This window comes from Phlebotomus argentipes, unplaced genomic scaffold, assembly GCF_947086385.1.
Source record: "Phlebotomus argentipes unplaced genomic scaffold, Phlebotomus argentipes genome assembly scaffold_18, whole genome shotgun sequence".
Taxonomy (NCBI): domain Eukaryota; kingdom Metazoa; phylum Arthropoda; class Insecta; order Diptera; family Psychodidae; genus Phlebotomus; species Phlebotomus argentipes.
The window spans coordinates 2,251,404-2,269,515 of record NW_026776177.1 but is presented as its reverse complement, the minus strand read 5'-3'; the positions used below and the strand labels follow the sequence as shown (position 1 = coordinate 2,269,515).

At 43.3% G+C, this 18,112-nt stretch overlaps 2 protein-coding genes across 2 annotated transcripts in view; one reads left to right on the top strand and one right to left on the bottom strand.

Moving 5' to 3' along the window:
* The window catches only part of LOC132260829 (eukaryotic translation initiation factor 5B), a 48,036-nt gene extending 40,984 nt beyond the window's left edge, over nt 1-7,052 (top strand). Inside the window, exon 9 of the mRNA XM_059759189.1 lies at nt 6,794-7,052. Within this exon, the coding sequence (XP_059615172.1) occupies nt 6,794-6,901 (108 nt within the window). The 3' untranslated portion in view covers nt 6,902-7,052. The remainder of the gene's footprint in view (nt 1-6,793) is intronic.
* Nucleotides 4,118-4,948, bottom strand: LOC132260628 (trypsin-1-like). The gene has a single exon (XM_059758873.1). The coding sequence runs from the start codon at nt 4,946-4,948 to the stop codon at nt 4,118-4,120; it is 831 nt and encodes a 276-aa protein (XP_059614856.1).
* Nucleotides 7,053-18,112: the final 11,060 nt, after the last annotated feature.

Here is an 18,112-nt window from a genome sequence, read left to right as displayed (position 1 = left end):
AGAAAGAGAGAGAGAGAAAATCTCACCAATCCGCCAACACTCTTTAATAATAATGATTGTTCACCATCTCGATGTCGAGAGTTAAAGGAAAGGCATCAATAAAATTATGTTGCTTTAGGTGTGAATCACAGAAATCCATTAAAATGCTATGAAATTTGAACCTTTTATTTAGTATTTTCTGCAAAAATGCAGAACTTCTCAGTGACATTCACTTGTCAAGAGAATCACATCCAAATTGCACAAGCTTTGACGCTAAGGGGTGGCTAATATTGGGGATGCAGTGCCACTTTTGGCTTCAGATGCAAATTTAAAAAATGCCAAGAAAACGTTTCCTTCTTCGTGAATCTTTGCTTCATTTTCAATGCATCGCAATGCATTATTTTTCGTGTAATTTGCATTTGATTCGTTTAAAAAATTATTTATAAAGCTTTTGTTCACAATTTTGTAAGAGTAAAAAGCGAATTTCTTAGCTGAAAAGCTCGCAAAAAGCAATGAAAATACAATAATATGTTAATACTTGATCTTTAATCGGATATTTACGATTTTACGCAAGGTTTTATGATCAAAACGAGTCAAGAAAAACCATAAAGTGTTATTTAGTAGTTCAATATTATTCTTAAACTAAACCTCAAATTTCAAAATCTTTTAATTTCTGTATTTAAACATAGATTTATATTTGTTTTCTTAAAGTATTTTTACAGAATATAATTTTTATTCCAAGTTTTCTTCCTAAAATTCTCTGTCATATTTTTATAGACTTTTATGAATGATCTCCAAACGGGTTAGAATAATTCTCTCAACGCCCTAAAATCTACCTTCAGACCTAAAATCCAATTTTTCTCCTTCATTTTCCACTCTTTTTTCCTCAAAATCCCGAATAGTGTTCTCGACTCTGTAATTTTGAGTCTATTTTCTGAGATCTTGAATGCAGACAGAAGATGCTGGGGCATTGAAAATCAATATTAGCAACCCCTTGATCGACACACAGACGAATTGAGTTACTTCTCTTGGCAAGAAGGCAACGCGCGCGAACAATTTTCGTGGGCGCGACAAGTTTTCATTTCGCGTGGCGAATGAGTTTTGAGATCCAGTGTCTTGTGATTTCACATAATGCTCAAGCACGTGGGATAATGTATTTAATTGCAAATCCACTTTTGCAAGTTGGGTGTGAAGTGCAAGAAAAATTGCCACAATTTTCACACTCGCGCGATGATGATGAAAACTGCATTTTTCATCATTGCACTCTTGCATTTTGACTGAGTGTGTGACAAGGATTGATTGACCATCAAGACACTGTGTTACATTTCTTAGTAAAATCCTCCTATTTTGGGGACATTTGCAATTTTGCCAACACACTTTTGAGTGTGTTATTCAATTGGATTCTCCAAATCGGCGATTTTGTCGGAAAATATCAAAAGCCATCCTAAAAAAGTCCGTAAACAGATAATTTTTATGTTGCGCTGAAAACTCGATTTTGAACAGTAAATTTAATTTTCGCAGCATTTTTCATTCAATGAAAGATATTTGATGAATTTATAGGAGAAATATTAGATCTACTGGATATTTAATTTCGTTTATTTGCAATTTGTTGAGAAATTCATACAAATTGATTTTTTCCTGTGTCTTTTTAGTGATTTTGCAGTCTTAAATCCACTTTTAATCATCTATAATTGTGGATATCTTAAGTTGAGCATAATTTTGTGTTGTGAAACATATCAAATACGGAGCGAATAATTCTAAATGCTGATTAAAATCAACGAAATTACATGAAAAATCAGTCGAATTATGAATTCTGTTCAAAAAATCTCTCTATTTCAGTTGTAAATCTTATGAATTATAAAGAAAATGTACAATATATTGACTTTTTGGCTTTTTTATTGTGAATTTGTCAATCAATTCTGCATATTTTAGTTAATATTTCAATGAATAACCAATGAAATCAGCTGAAAGGTATAGAAAATAAGTTTAAATTGATCAATACTATCAATTCAATGGACAATAAGAGGGAGTTAAGGGAAAAATGAGACTAATTTCAAATAAATTCAATTCTCAACCTTCAAATTGCTCTATTGAAGAATGTTTTCGCGCCACTCGTTGAAATAATCAAGCAAAAGTTTATATCCAGTCAGAGTTGCTATAACACTTGTTCTTAATGTGATTTTTCTTTTATCGAAACCTTTAAAGACACACGATTGCTCTTCAAATAGAGAAATCACTTTATTATCTCACTATCAATTCCCGTGGGGCGCGGAGAAAGAGCCACGATATCTGGTGAAAGTGAGCACTTTGTGAGGTCGTGAAATCGGGGTGAAATGATAAATCAATTCCCGAAAGCCTGGGCAAATCGGAGGAAAATAAAAGGAAGGGAGTGAGAGATTGATAGGGCAATTTTCTCCATGCGACAATCAATTGGGAATGTTAATGACTGTTGGCAGAGTGATCTAAATTGTTTTTTATATCACCTTGTTTGTCCTCGTGGGCAAGGAGAGTGTTGCGGTGGGAGCCAAGTGACGTCAATGGAGCCATTGAGCACTCCCGAATCTGGGTCACGTGGGGAGGAGATTGAGGATGCCTGGAGGAGGTCCTGGAGGTGAACGAGAGCGAGGTCGTTGGCGTCCTCTCTCATTGATGATTCCACAGGCGAAGTGGGTCACTGGGCTCGTGATGACGCATCTGCCGTCCTGGCGCTGACGTCATGAGGAGCTGGAATCCGGGAGAAAAGTGTGTCAGTGAACTTGCGGGAAAAGTGGGTCGAGCTTGTGAATGAATGGGGAATTGCGGCGATGACGCAAGAGTTCCGAGGGCATTGTCTCTCCGGCTCGAGGGGGATGATGATGGGGGTTGGATTCCAGGGAACTGGGACAAGCACTGGGTGTATTTTCGTCCCACATCCACTCGCTCTCTCTGGTGGATAAAATTATTTGGCAATGGAGCTATTTTTAGCATCGGGAAGTAGGACAAGGGAATATCAAGCGCTGGCAAACTTTTCCCAAACTCTCAACAACTCCATGGGCGACGAGGGTGGAACGTTAACAATTGATTCATGGCAATTTTTCCTCGAATGGGGGATGGATTCCAGGGAATGTGGCCAATATTCGCTCGAGAGCTTCTCTCGAATTTGGGAATTGAATAGCATCAAAGTGAATTTTGGGGGGGGGGAGAGAATGTGGAAAATGGGCGAAAAATTAATTGAATTTCTCACCATTGACAACTTCTCATGAGATTGAAGCTATTTCTGGCCTGTGAGCGCACTTTTAGATGCTGATTTCGAAAGACTGGTCTATTTTTGGGGTACATTTCAAAATGCTCTCTATAGCTTCATTCATTGATTTCACAAGTTTCTCTACCCGGGATTATTGAAACACACTCTTTGGCTTCCCGTTGATGGGTTTATTGAATGCAATTTCGGGCTATAAATACAAGTTTTCCTCAATAGCCAACTGTCTGTCGATTGCCGAAAGGCGCTTGTTTGAGTGAAAACTTTCAGGATATCCTGTAAAATCAACCACAAGAAGATGTTGTGATAAGAAATGTGCATTTAGAATTGTTAACTAGTTGAAACCAATCGATTGGATATTTTAGCGAGCCAGAAAAGCTAACAAAAAGCAGATAATTTAGCTGAAAAGTGCTAAGATGAAGTATTGAAATGGAAACTTACAAAGCCAGCAATTTCAAGCTAAATTACCTAATTTGTCATCAATTTTCTAAGCAATTTTCCGAATTTGTCTGCAGTTTTAGCTAAATGTTGTGCTAAATTTTTTGCTTTTTACTTATCAGAACTTAGTAAGGAAACAGGAAGTCTAACTTGTCTTCCAAATGTCTTTGTGGCCTAAAATGCCTGAAAATCTCTCAATTTTGTGGTTATTTGCATGGCTTTATTTATACAATTTACTTGAGTGTTGTTATCACGAAGAATATAATTGAAATGGCATGATTTTACTTCGTGCGACATCTGTGCATTTAAGTGCGCATCAATACTTTGACTGGTCGCCGCTACGTTCGCTAGTGCATCAACCGAATGGATAAATTCTTAGCGAAAGAAAGCAGAAACATTAGCTTTTTGAGTCTCAACGTTGAGATTTGAACTTGAATTTATTTAAAGTGATTTTCGGAGCACTCAGAAGCCAACTGTGTCTCTTATCCAATCGCGCACGGCAGTAACTCGAACGTAGACTGCGGGAAGTCCTGCCTCGCCACAAGCGCTTGATCCTCTCGAAACTACGCCCACGAGCAGATTGTCCATGACCAAAGGACCTCCGGAATCACCCATGCATGCATTATTTGTCTCTACTTCGAAGTTTCCAGCACAAATTTCCGCTGTTGTTATGTTTTTCCCAATCTTCTGCAAATGCACGCTTCTGCATCGATCGTCGTTGACTTTAGGAATGTTTGCAACGCGCAAATTATCATCATCGTCCACAAATGAGGTCAATCCAAAGCCTGACACTTGCAGAATTGTTCCATCCTGAATCTCTAGATCAGCTTCGGGCAGTTTGATTGATTGAATCACTGAACTGAATTGGAGGGTTTTTGTCAGCTGCAAAATCCCAATATCAGGTGTCCTGACGTCACTTTCCCGAGGAGGAACAAATATTTCGTCGACAGGAGATGAATCCGTTCCGGATTCTACTCGAGTGTTCATGCCGAAATGTATGAGAAAATGCTCTATGTTGAAGCCAAGACTGAAAAATGCAAAGTACATTAGATTCACTTTGATTCGCATCAGCACGCACGCACGCACGCACCAGCAGTGAAGTGCTGTCACAACGTGCTTCACACTTATTATGCTGCCTCCGCAATTGTGTTTTCCTTTGTATCTAACGGACACTTGATAAGGAATACTTTCAATGGACACAATTTCGCCGCCAAATATTCGGCCTTGATGTGTTTGAGAGTCAGCGAGTGAAGCCAAAGAAAGAAGGATCAGCGAAAACACCAAAAGCATCATTTTGCTTACAAACTGCCGCACAATAAAGAAATGCATTTAGAAGAAACGACACGCATGCATTTATAGGCCTTAAAGTACGGGAATAAGTGGAATAAATCAATTCGATCAGAGTTCTGGAGCAAATCAATGCATAAATTAATAAAATGTTGATTAAATATTGGATCAATTCCCACTCAAATACAAGAATGTTAAACTTCAAACAGGTAAAAGTTTAACATTCAGAATGAAGAAGAAAAAACACGCTCTGAATTCTCGCTAAAACAGTGAGAAAGAAGGAAAGAATATATTGCAACTTATTCTGCAGCTTCCGATTTGTCACTCTGCTTTTGACACATTAATTAAAACAACCTCCAGAAGTCGCTATAAAATAACACATTCGAACAGTACAGCCAGAATTGTAAATATTACAAGTGCTGAATTTTGAAGCGATTCCCAGTTAAAGTAAGGAATGTTATACTTCAAACTTGTAAATAAAAAGAAACAGCCTTTACTTTTCTCGCAAGACAGTTTTTTTTAGAGTTTTAAGGGATTCCATATTATGTACCAGAAGAGAAATGGTGAAATTTGTCTAAATTATTAATGAGTAATTTTGTGTTAAACAGAATTTATTGCAGAATTTAATGTTCATGCTTGAAAATCAAAGATTGATCAATCTTTGCAAGTTATTCTGCAGCTTTCAATCTGTAATTTTATTTTTTACGTATTCCTTAAATCCTCCACTGTAAATCGTAATGAAACAACACATTCAGATGATATAAATTTGCTTAACACGTGTCAGAATGAAGAATAAAATATCAAATCAAACAACATTTTATGTATTGTTTAACTCAGAATTCCAAAGGCTGTTTAAAACTAATATAACACAATTTTAACATTGCGTTTTTAAGTGAAAATCGTTTCATTTAATAGCGAAAGCGTGTGTTAAATCAATTTAACACATTTTTAACATTTCTTGTGTGATTGAGAATTGATCCAGATCCAGAATATATCGCGATTTACTGCAAGTTTGAGTATTTTATGAGAAAAGTTTGTGACTTTTTAATGTGTCAGAGAGAATTTCAAGGGATTTCTTAAGGAAAACACATCATTGAGCGGAATTTGTTGAAAAGACAGCACTGAAAAGCAATAATTACTAGGATTTAAACATGAATTTCTGAGCCAACATTTCAGTATAGCGAAGGAGAAGTGATGTTTTATTAGAAGTGAAATAGCTTCGCTGCCTTCGGAGCTGCGAAATTGCGTCTGGGTGTCAAATGCGGAGGCTTTAAGATGGCAGAAGAGAAGCCTTTAGGAAGTCCCACAATTCTCTTCGCCCAGCGCTCGTGTGTTTGGATTACATGGAAAATTTGAATGGAGTGAATTTAATGAATGGGGAGTGAATGAAGAAAAGCCACAAGAGTCGATAATCCGTGAATGTGTGGCGTGTTATGCAAATGTCCCTCCGCGGATGCTCCTTCTGCGCCTTCTCTCTCTCTGGGTCTCTCTGGATGGTGGCGAAAGAGAAGGGTGGGATGGAATGCAAATTTTCTCCTATGCTGAAAAGTTTGACTTAACATAAAATATCAATTTTCTCGCGCCCGATCTTCGTGGCCTGGACTCATTAGCACACCTCCGGGCGGGAGACTGCGGTGGCCCCGATGCGATGCTGTGCGATACATTGTGGCGGAATGGAGATTCCGCTTTGGGAGGAATTTGTACAAAAGTGACATTTTATCAGGAATATATGAATGAGGGAAGGCAAAGCTCATGCAATATTCAATTCTCAACGCGCAGCAATTCAATTCAAATTACACAAACACACACTCAACATCTTCCCTCTCCTTTTCTCTCTCTCTTTCTCTGCAGATTTCGCGACAGAGCATCGATGCCTGCAAGGATTACTTTAGGGATGATCTTATTAAAGCCGACTGGGCGCTGATGGTGGAGCTGAAGAAGCTCTTCCAGATCCTCTAGATGACTTTCTGCAGCTGACAATTCCCCCTCAACCCCTTCCAACCATCTCTCGACACCGCGAACTGAGGTCAGGATAATCGGATTTTTGTAATTACCTGTAAAACAACCTGTAATTGATACTTTGAGAGAAAGAAATTGCTATATATATATATATATATATTTTACATTGGTTTGGAGAGCAGAGAAGAAAACAGAGTGTTTTTGTGGCGAGAGAGAAACTGTTGACGCCGCGCTTATCAGCGCATCTTATCGGCCGGATGTTATTGCCCGGGCGTGTGTGAGTGGAAATTCGCCCGGAAGTGGCCCTCGAGAGTCTCCCCTGGACGGGCGTCGCCGAGTGACAATTGTCAGGGCAATGTTCATTGATTAATTGACAAGCGTGGGAGTGCGCCAGGGCGCCGGCGCGCGTCCTTGACCTTGGCCAGGACTTCCCCACGTGCGAGAGTGTGTGCGTGGATGGGCTCGTGATGGGTTCCCATGGAAATTGTGCGTGGGTGGCTGGGTGTAGCCCCCAAATCGCACCCCAATGTCTAGGTCACGCCCGCGAGGCGCTGCCAGTTGGAGCTCCTCATTCGCCCACGCCTGGCCCGCGAGTCCTGCCCAGAGACGCCATGCCGCGGACAGCCATCTTTCGCCATCGTCATCATCATCATCGGCCACCCACACCCGGAATCCGGCGGAAGAGGCGGTCCTGCTGAGCCCACGCGCGCCGCCACACAGCCTCAGAGGCTCTCCGCGTTCCGGGCGAGGGAGTCGCGTGGCCAGGAAGAGCTCCGATGGACTTTGGGGAGTGTCAGTGATCGTGTTCCTCACAAGTGGTAAGTGAAGATTCTCCACATTCCCACTTCAAGAGATCATTTTGACCCCAAGAAGACTGCGTATTGCTCGAGTTTCGGGTGATTTCACGGGAAAAAGAATTGAATTTTCAGCGCAAAGAAGTGCGAAACCTGTTAATCCTTTTCTATAGAATAAAATTGGTAAGTGGTTTTGCGACTTCTTTCTCTGAAATAGTACAATTTTGTCTTTTCCTGTGAATTCCACTCATTCTCCCCTAAATTAGATAAACCAAGGGGCAGATATTACGGTCGGAAGAGGTGTACAGCTTTTAAGGAAGTGTTAGGAATTGGAAGAGGTAACATACTAAAAATATTTTTATTGTAAAAGCTTCTGTTCCAACAAATTGAAGCATTTCCTAATTATTTTTCTAAGAAAAATCAATTTTATCGATTTTCTAGGTTATGTAATTGATTTAAAATAGATTCTGGCGATTAAATAACCCTTAAAATCATCAAATTTGTGAAAACAAGGAATATTTTACTTTTTTTCTCAACAGAAAACCTCAGATTGGTTCAATTTTAGGGATAGAAAACAGCTTAAAAGTCAACCATAACCTCAAAAATATCATTTCGACGATTTGTGCTTTAAAGTGGCAAATTCTACTCTATTTAGTGGAAACATCGTAATATTTGCTATATTTACTCATTTCCAGGTTAGAAAGGAATAAAATTATTCCAAGAAGGATTTTAGGCCGAATTCATAACCTCACAAAACTAGAAAATCAAAAATAAGTTGTTCGTGAACAAATCCTGCGACTCTAAGATCATTTCTTACAATCTGGAATCAAAGCATTCAAAGAGCTTGAACTGAGTCGGAAAACCGATGGAAAAAGCCCTTAAGGAAGTGGTGTACAGAGTCTAGGCATCCAATCTCTCCCTTGGGAAGAGCACATTAGAGCGGAGAGTAAACGATGTCCCGATCGGAGGTCAATGGGATCAATTGTGGCCTTCGGCCGCGGCCGCTGCGACTGTCACGCCCGCAGTCGCGCAGCGTCGCTCCAAAAGCCAATTCAAATGCACGCGGCCGCCCTTGAGCGCCTCCTGAGAGGTGCATTCCACGGCGATGAGTCTCCGCGCTGGCGACAGTCTTTTTCTTCTCCAGCAGGACTCGCGCTCGCTGACCCCTCAGCATAATTCGCGGATTGTGCATCCGCAGCATAACATATGAGACATAAGCGCTTTAATTTATTGGGCTCCGTGTATAAATTGCCGGCTGGATCGTGGGCTCTGCTGCGGCTGCAAAGGAGGGAAGAGATATTTATGACAGAATAAATGCGAATTTATGAATTTTTCATTAATAAAATGTTGTGTGCAGAGTCGCGGCCGGGCGAAATGCATGGAAAGCTCATCGTCTCTCGTCTTTGGCGCCAAAATGCAGCGCGAACGCGTGCGCTCAGATGGAATGTTTCATTCTCGCCTCGCCGCCTGTGTGTGAATGTGTTGATCGCGCGCCGCTCGGCGTGAGTGGGAGTGAGAGAGCGCGCGATCGTGTGAGCGGTGCAAGCGCGAAAAATGGCGACGCCCGACGTCCATTTTGCGCGATCACTCGGCGCGGATCTGCACTTGAGTTTTTCCACACAAGCGCGCTCGTTTGCTCGGCGCGCTCGTGATCTGGCGTGAGTACGTGATTGAGGATCGGTGGTCCTTGCCGTTGCCTGTGCCGCGCGCGACAGCAGCGCCCGAGACACCAACACACGCGCGATCGCGCGCCCAGTGACGCTGTGGATTTTTACATAATCACGAGAAACTTCACATTGGCTCGCATTGTGCCAGAGTGACGGTGTTGTCTCTTAGTTGTTTCCCAGCCATTTTCCACGGAGGGCCGCGAATGTCCAGCGTGTGAGGATTAGGCCGTGCGCGTGTGTGAATGAGAGAAGCCCGGGGCGGGAGAAGGAAGCGCAGCAGAAGAGAGAGAGAGGGAAGATGGGAAAGTGAAAATGCAGCGTCAGGAATTGCGCGATCGCCCAAAATAGTGCATGATCGTGTGCAAGCGACCAAAAAGTGATCTTAATTTATAATTGTGGCGAAAATATAAATATCAGTTGATACTGCCAAGCATCATCGGCTGCTTCGATGGAAGGCTGAGGGCCGACGCAATGTGAGTGTTGGCTTAATGAATCGCCCACGCTTTTTTCGACTTAATGATCGCGCGCTCACACCCAGTATTGAATCAAGCGATCGTGTGTGCCTTTCCAATTCTCATGCTCTTCCACATGCGCGCGCGATCGCTGAATGAAGCGCGGCTTTCGTGCCCCTTTTGTCCTCGTCGCTCTCTCTCTCTGGCCAGGATCGCGGCCAGATAAACACCCAGCGCGTGAAGACAAATTGCCAGAGTTCCTTTTCTTCCTCCCTTTTTCCCACCCTCTGTCTCTCTCTCTCCTTCCCTTCGCGATCGCGGCGCGCGATCAGTGGTAAAAAATGCCCAACTTTTTCTGTCACTGTAGTTGTTCTACTTCTCTGGCCATAATGAAAAATAACAAGTATGGGTGAGGAGGAAAAGAAACAAGAACACGAGAGAGAGAGTCTCTTGGGTCCAGTGACCGCGTAGTTCTATTTATAAATATAAAATTTTCATTTATGTGCTTGTTGGATATGCGATCGCATACAGAATGTTCGCGTTCTACAACTTCTTGCGCCGCCAATGCACGAGTATTTGTTCTATTTCACTGCAACTGCACCGCGCGCGCCAGTCTCTCACTCTGCCAAGGAGCAAATTTCCGCCGATCGATCAATTAAACCTCTGCGCCCATTCATCAGCACGCCGGCCCAGGAAATTGCCTCCATCAGCCGGATATTGCGTGGCGGCCGAGGAGGCAGAAAAAAGCAACTGATGGGCTGTGCTGTGCCTGAGTCAACAAGTCAATATTTGCACGTATCGTGATTGAGAAGTAGCGAAAATCATCCATCTATTTATTCAATTCTCTTTGCGCCCCACGAAGTAGGAAAAAAAGAGTCTCCAAATTCGCCATGGCCAGAGAGAGAGAGTGAAAAAAAGGCGCGCAAATGGCATTCCGTGATCGCGAGCGTGAAAATGTGCAATTGGCAAAGTGTGACCTTGATTGGGCGCGCGGGCTCATTATCGCGGGGCTGTTGAGAATGCAATTTTTACGAGAGTGACAAAAATAAGACTATTAATTAAATAAACAATCGCCAGGCATTTTTATTTCACTGTTTTTCACACACTTAATTGCCTGAGAAATTGATAGCTTTCGTCATCGCGTCGCTGCAAATCGCTTTTGAGGACGTTTTCAATTATTCAATGATATTCTTTTATTTGGCCATGATTGTTTACAATTTTCAGCTATCGCGCAAGCGATTGCAACTGCCACTGTCACTCCAGTCACACAGAGCACTTCCAAGGCATATTTCTCACACGACAGAATTGATTGCAAATCGCAGTGCGCGCAAAGTGCTCAGAATTCGTTGGCGGAAACATTTCAAAAAAATGCCCAAGAAAGTTATTCCACCGCGATTACTAGGGGTTTAACTGAGCGCAGAGTTCTGAGCTTAGAGATCAGACAGTTCTCAGAACTTCAGACTTCTTGGATTGCTTAAAACAAGACTAAAATTTAACTGAAAATATTCAAATTCACGTTTTCTTACAATATTTTATGATTTTTTTCCACTAAAATTACTCTTTTTCGTATATTTCTTGAACGTAATCCTTAAAATAAAATTAAATATTCATTACTAATTCGAAATCGCCACTGTTTAGTGAAAAGTTGAGGTTATGTTTGACTTTAGCCTTATTTCCTCCAAAATCACGTTTTTCATTGAGTAAAAACACGCAATTCTACAAATAAAGTGAAAATTCCTTCAATTTAGGCACAAGAATTTCCAATTTAAGATGTTATTTACTTTTAAATTAGTTACATAACCTAGAAAAATATGTCAAAATAGTCAAAATTAAGACTTGGTTTAAAATTAATTTCTGAGAGCAAAATAATCAATAGAAAATCAAAATTTTTAGCCAAATTTTGCATAAATTTAAGAAATTCCATTTCCTAAAACTTTTACCGATCTGTACATCACTTCTGATCATATTATCTCCCCCTTGGTAGGCTTTAATGCTTTAAAAGAGCACAAAAATTCTCTTGGTTGCTCAAAAATAGGAAGTTTTTCTGCAAATTTGCTGTTTTTACCTTCTTCCTTCCCTTCCTGCGATTCCTGCACAAAGTGTACAGCAGAAGGATCTCTTCTTTCCCACCTGAACCAGTCATTATCACTGGTTTTCTGTGTATTTCCCAATAAGACAGCGTGAAGAACTGAGCAAATTGAGCCAAGTTTTCCTATTAAGATAGTTTGAGAGCCCGAAAGTGACTGAAATCTTGAAGAATAACGACACTCTTCAGCGTTCAATCAATCAATCGGCTAAGTGACGACAAGAATGACTTCCCTTGCGATTCCTCTCGGCGCTCTTTTATTGATTTGTGGAGGAAGAGAAGCTTCCTGGCCAAGTGGCAAATGAGAGTCAGTGAGCATAGCATGAAATATCCGCTGATATCTGGGCAATTAAAAGAAATCTCATCCGTCCATTTCCTTCAAAAGTGCCATTAAAATGTGTAGCACTGACAATAAATATTTTTGTGCTATTTACAGTGTTGATTTGCTGGTTGAACGGCGTGTAAACGGACGAAGATCATTAAGTGCAATCAGTGTGGATCTCTTTTTTGCCATCGTCCAGCGTCGTCGTCGTCTTTCTCAATGATGGCTCACGAGCATGACATGAAATGAAGGGGCCCCTTTGAACAATGTGCGCCTCTCAATAGGAATCATAATTAAATCATTACCAAGTGAGTGAACAGAAAATCCATCTCTCCGTGGACACTTTGTGTCCACTCGGGCTGCGCGCATGAATATTATTATAAAATATTGTGCACTGTTGTTCGAGAATTCAGTGAATTGCAATTTTGCACTCGTGTGCGCGAGTGTATTTCTTGTGAATTGAAAGCACAACACACTGTTGTGTTGCCCTGTTGTGTCTCAAGAGTTTTTGTTGTTCGCAGCGCTCTGAAAACTTCATCTGCCATTTAATGAGAAATAACACACAAGAAATAATAGTGCGATTAATAAGTAAGAATTGAAGTGCCGCGCGCTGGTGTTGAGAAACCTGGGATTATTAGCACAGTTCACTCTCGTGGGGAGCGAGAGAGAGAGGAGAGGGAGAGGAGATAATAAGGCCCCAAAGGAGGCGCGAAGTGGGACGCCGAGGGGAGGATATTGGCTGAGTTGGACAAAAAACGCCACTGCAGTAAATTGCATCTGTAATTACAACACAACGGTAAGTTTTATTGAAGGAAAATCGCATTTTAGCGACAATCCACCTTGGATTAAATGAGAAGACAGCGCGCGAGAGAGAGAGAGAGCAAAAAGACCCAGAAGAGGTCGAAACTCCCTATCAATCTTTTATGTAACTCCATTCTGGAGACGGGCTTTTCGCGCCTTCAACACACGCAAGCATATTCATGTTGTGACCTCTTGAACCTTTCTTCTCACATGCAAACGTCGTGAGTCCGAAATCTGAGGCGCGACTTTAGGCATTTTTGCGCCGCTTTTGGGCACTCTTTTTTGGGGGGCTTCTCGCGAGCACACAGGAAATAGGGGAGAGCAGAGCAGCGTTGGAGGCTTCCTCCTGGCCGGTGCAATTGGCGCAATTTGCCGATGACCTAGAGATTCCTCCAAGGTCACTCGCACGTCTGCACATCGCGGATGAATCCATCAGAGCGCTTGATCCGCTGTGACAGCGCCTGCGATCGGCGGGTGATCTCATGCGATCGGTCGGGAGCAAATCCCGCGCGATCGCGCACCGAAAGGCCAATGCGACAGAACAACAAATCAGCCGGTTGGCGAGGCGCGGCGCGAGGCGCGGCGGGCGCGCGCGAGAAAAAAGAGGAGAACGGCAAATAGACAAATACGATGGATGATAGCCCCGTAAGACCGGTAGCCGACTCGTTTGGTGAGTGGCGACGAGACGGCGATCATCTCGGAGTCAGCAGGAGAGATCGCGCTGGAAGTGCGCCGAGAATGGGGCGCGATCAACAGGTATGGCGGCGGGAAAGGGAGCTCTGGCGTGGTGATCAATGAACCGGGCGCGCACGAGTGAGAGACGCCCAAAATCTCCCGAAAAATGTGCAGCTCTTCGTGTGCGTGTGTTTGGGTGTGAAAATCATCATGGAATTCCAGTGGACGCGCGGACTCCAGCGGACATCCGGCCATTTTCGTCATAATTTAAAGTGACGCGATGCCTGAATGCCACACTTATTCACAGCTATTTACTCATGATCACTCTTTTTTTCTGCGCAAACACATTCACACCAACACGACGGGCAGAGTCGCGCTCTCGCAGAATTTTGTGTAAATTTAGAAATAAATTCAAAGCGCGGCCCCCAGAGGCGGCGCAGTAGCGAGAAAAGGGTGTCCCGCCGAAAATTCATCTCTATATATCTCTGGAGTCGATTAGTGAGGCACTTGATCACCTCTGGGCGGCGCGAAAAGCCCTCTCACGCTATCGACTTCTGAAGAATTTGAGTGAATTTTCTGGGAAAAAGACTTCTGTTTCAACAATGACATAATCCGCGCGCGCGGCGCTCAAACACAATCGGCAACGTGATATCACAACCAAATCGCATTCCGCGGCGACTTCGCAGTGGCGGAACAACCCCCCCGAAAAGCCATTTGGACGCCGATGCGGCGCTCCTGCAGAGCCTGTGCGTTTGCAGAGTGATGAATCTGTGTTAATTGCTAATTTTAGTTGGCCAAAGCTAAATTCATCGCCGCCATCGGCGTGTCTGTGTGCAAAAGGAGAGTGAATATTGCACACGCTGAAGCATATTCAAACATATTATGCAAATAAAAGAGTTAAATATGTGCTCAATTAGTGCATCTGCAATTTGTGTGACTGGCGGCGTTCAGTGGAGGTGAAAAACATCATCTTCGCGGAGGCAAAGACGCTCCCGAATCATTTTCATCGCGCGCGCGCGCGCGTCTGGCGAGCAATTTTGCAAATGTTTTTCAGTGGAAAACAGGAAGTGCAAAAGGAGAAAAATGACTGACACAGAGTTGCGAAAAAATACTGCAATTTTCCCCCGCCTTTCCTCCAAAGAATGTGCAAATTTGCTGAGCACCAAAAGCAAGAGCACAACTCAACAAATTCTCAAAGATTGCAATTTCCTTAACGCACTTTTTGCAGTTCCATTGAACTTTTCTTTTTCAACAAAATTCCACGCACAACGGAATTTCTTTGATGATTTGGCCGAAAAGGAATTTCGCTCGACGTTTTACATTAATTCGAACAGTCAACTGAAAAAGTCTAGCAAGAATTGTTGGCTTGAGCGTCTTTATCCCAACTTGTCGACACTTACCGACATTACCCGACACTTATCGACAAGAATTGAATGCGATTTCCTCTCTTAAACACAATTTTAGGGGGGAAATGGGACTAATTAGTCTTTAGATTGTCGATTTTAATTGTTTTTCTCCCGAGTTTGTGTTAATTTTTGGTTAAAACTAATTGTCGATCACTTTAAATCCGGTGTAATAACTCCTTAAGTTGTTTAGTTTTCCTCTTCAACACTGAAACTTTTGTCTTCAGTATCAAAGACATTCGGAGACGGTTGAAAAGCCTAATTGCTACCTAAGTATATGAAGAAATTTACCTGAAAAACGTCTTCAAAACAATCCAATTGAGCTCCTTTCGGTCATTTTGAGTCGAATGTGTGTGTTTTGATAGAGATATTGAGCAAATTTCGACGTGTTTACTCGAAAAACAAAGGTCTTGAGGGTCGTGAAAATGGCAGAATTCAACTCAGCTGCAGAATCTGATGTCAGATTGAAGATTCCAGGTGGATAGGAGCGAAAACTAGGCGTCTTGTTGGGCGCCTAGCGCAGTTTCTGAGTTACCATGTGTCCGGACATTGACCGTTTTGCGTGTGTGAGAATGTGTTGCTGCTCGTGTAATCGTATCACAATCCATCTTTTTTCCAACCCAAGAGTGATAAGCGTGAATTTTGTTCATTTCCTGTAAATATCACACAAAATGCCTGGGTGTTTGCCCAGAGACTCAATGGGAGCTGTGTGATTTTTGGGGTGTGATTAGGGGGGCCCTGGGGCGGATGTGAGGCGGAATGATAAGCGTGATCATGGGTAGACGTGTAAATTGAATTTGTGACTCTTTAGCATACAGGCCGTACCTATTTGGAAATCGCCCAATGTGACTCTCCAAACCAAAATAGACAAGCACACGTCTCCATCGTGGCCAGTGGTGGAATTCAATTGGGAAGACAGACAGGTCATTTTAGGGAGGAGACACCAATTTCTCAACAAAGCCCCGGGGGAGATAAGATTAGTCTCTCTCTCTCTCCATTGATCCTCTTCTGTACACCATCAGCTTGGAGACAATGGAAGTGTCTTCTCTCTCTCCCTGTCCATCTCTCAATCACTGCGCCGATAAATCAATGGGCATCATCGGCTTGCGAAGGCGCATTTTTCTACCCTCTTTCGAAATTCCGTCCGTTAAACTTTCGCACGCCTTTCGGGCCCAGGAGAGATGAGATGAGAGACTTTGAGAAAATCGTCTCGATGGAATCGTGCATGTCGTAGTCTTGTTGTTACGATATTTTCTCATTTCCTGTTTACATCTTTTCTTGAGAGGCGCAGAGCGCTCGGGGGCTCCACCACATTGACATTTCGGGCCTCGGCGACGCCTGACAGGCCGCGCACACACTCTCGTTGATCTTCTTGCGTCTCCTGGCGACACAATCATTTTATTGAAGGTACAACTCCGCTCTGTAGAGGTGTATTAATTAGCTATTACCGAGTCAGATCACGATCGTGCCGGAGATGATCTCACAATTCACTGTCAGCCAAATGAGGTGGAATTAGCGAGGCAGAGGCACACAATGCACTCCCTCTCGCGCCGCGCATTGTTGGGACTGGAATTACTGGAAGTGGCGAGAGAGAGAGAGATCGGAGGTGGGCTGAATTTTAAGCGCTCTCGAGCCATACTTAAGATCCCCCCAAGAGTTGAACAATTCTGTTTGTCCATTCGATTTCCGGATGGAAACCGCGCCAGCGGAAACGGATAGAAGTCGCCACTCTGCGGTCTAGATCTGTAATTCACTCCCTCCAATACAGGCGCGCTCATCGGGCATTTTTCACTCCATTTCCACACTATTTCACATCTCTCCTCTCTTATCATGCAACAGAGCCAAATGCGCTTATATGGCGCACGGAGGGAGGCTAGCGGATAGATGCCGCTGGGCGCGAGTGCGAGCGAGATCGGCGCAGCGCGTGCGACTGTGTGCGTTCGGATAGAGAATGGAAATTATTTGAGAGAGTCACAGCGAAGAAAAAAGGCATAATTCTATGTATATTTATAAAAGCAATCTACTTGAACTTAACCAATAAAATATAACCAATAAAAAGTTTACAATAAAAATAAATGAAGCAGAGGAAAGACGATGTGCGCTGGTGTGTGTGTGTCGTCGTCCATCTCGCTCGCACCCATGCGAGATCGTGCGAGAACGCGAGCGCACGATGTTGAGAATGGACGAGTCCATCTTTCTTGGCGGCTACGATGAAGATGCAGGGGAGGCCACATCGCCTCATCCGGCAGTGCTGCCTCTCGCTCGCACCGCCGCCACCAGCAGGCGGCGCGAGTGGGACAGACGCCGGGCCTCGATCGACCTGCAAGAGAGGACACAGAAGAATCTGTGTTCCAAGGAACAATCATCACCCTGTTGTCCTCCTTCCACGCACACACCAATGGCCGCGGACACGGAGCAAAAACCCGCCACTTCCGGTCATTCATGAGACATTTTCACCTTGATAACTTTCTTGGCAGATAAAAATCTGTGCGATGCCTCGCTGAGTCCAAATGTCTAATTTCCTCTCCAGATTCTGCAGATTATCTCTTCCTCCTCCGTCTCGCTCGCGCACATTCATGATAAGCGCCGATGAACTGACTCTCCGCCGTCCCCGGCTCTCCTTCCTTCTCCCGAAATTCTTTTTTTGCCCTCTCTTCTCTCGTCTTCTTGTCTTCTGGGGAGTTGCGATAGCGCACCCAAATCCCGGCTTGATAGCGCCTCTTCCTCCACTCGTGCCGTCTCGCTCGCGCTGTCTGAATTGAAACTAGATCGCTTTTATCTCTGTCGGTCGTCTAATGATGAAATTTTGATTAAAAGCCCCATTCATGTGTGCGATGAATGAGGGGCCTTTATTGCTCGTACACTCTTGAGAGTAAATAGACCTTCTATCAGCTCTGGGGGACACTGATAAGCCCCAAATGTCCCTTGAGCGTCTGATGAATCCCATGGAGCAGAATTTCTAACTGTTCACGAAACCGTGTTACTACGAAGATGGTGTGTGTGACTTTCGT

Bases quoted from the DNA above. Each gene is read 5' to 3' on its own strand.
- LOC132260628 (XM_059758873.1), bottom strand. From the start codon at position 4,948: ATGATGCTTTTGGTGTTTTCGCTGATCCTTCTTTCTTTGGCTTCACTC.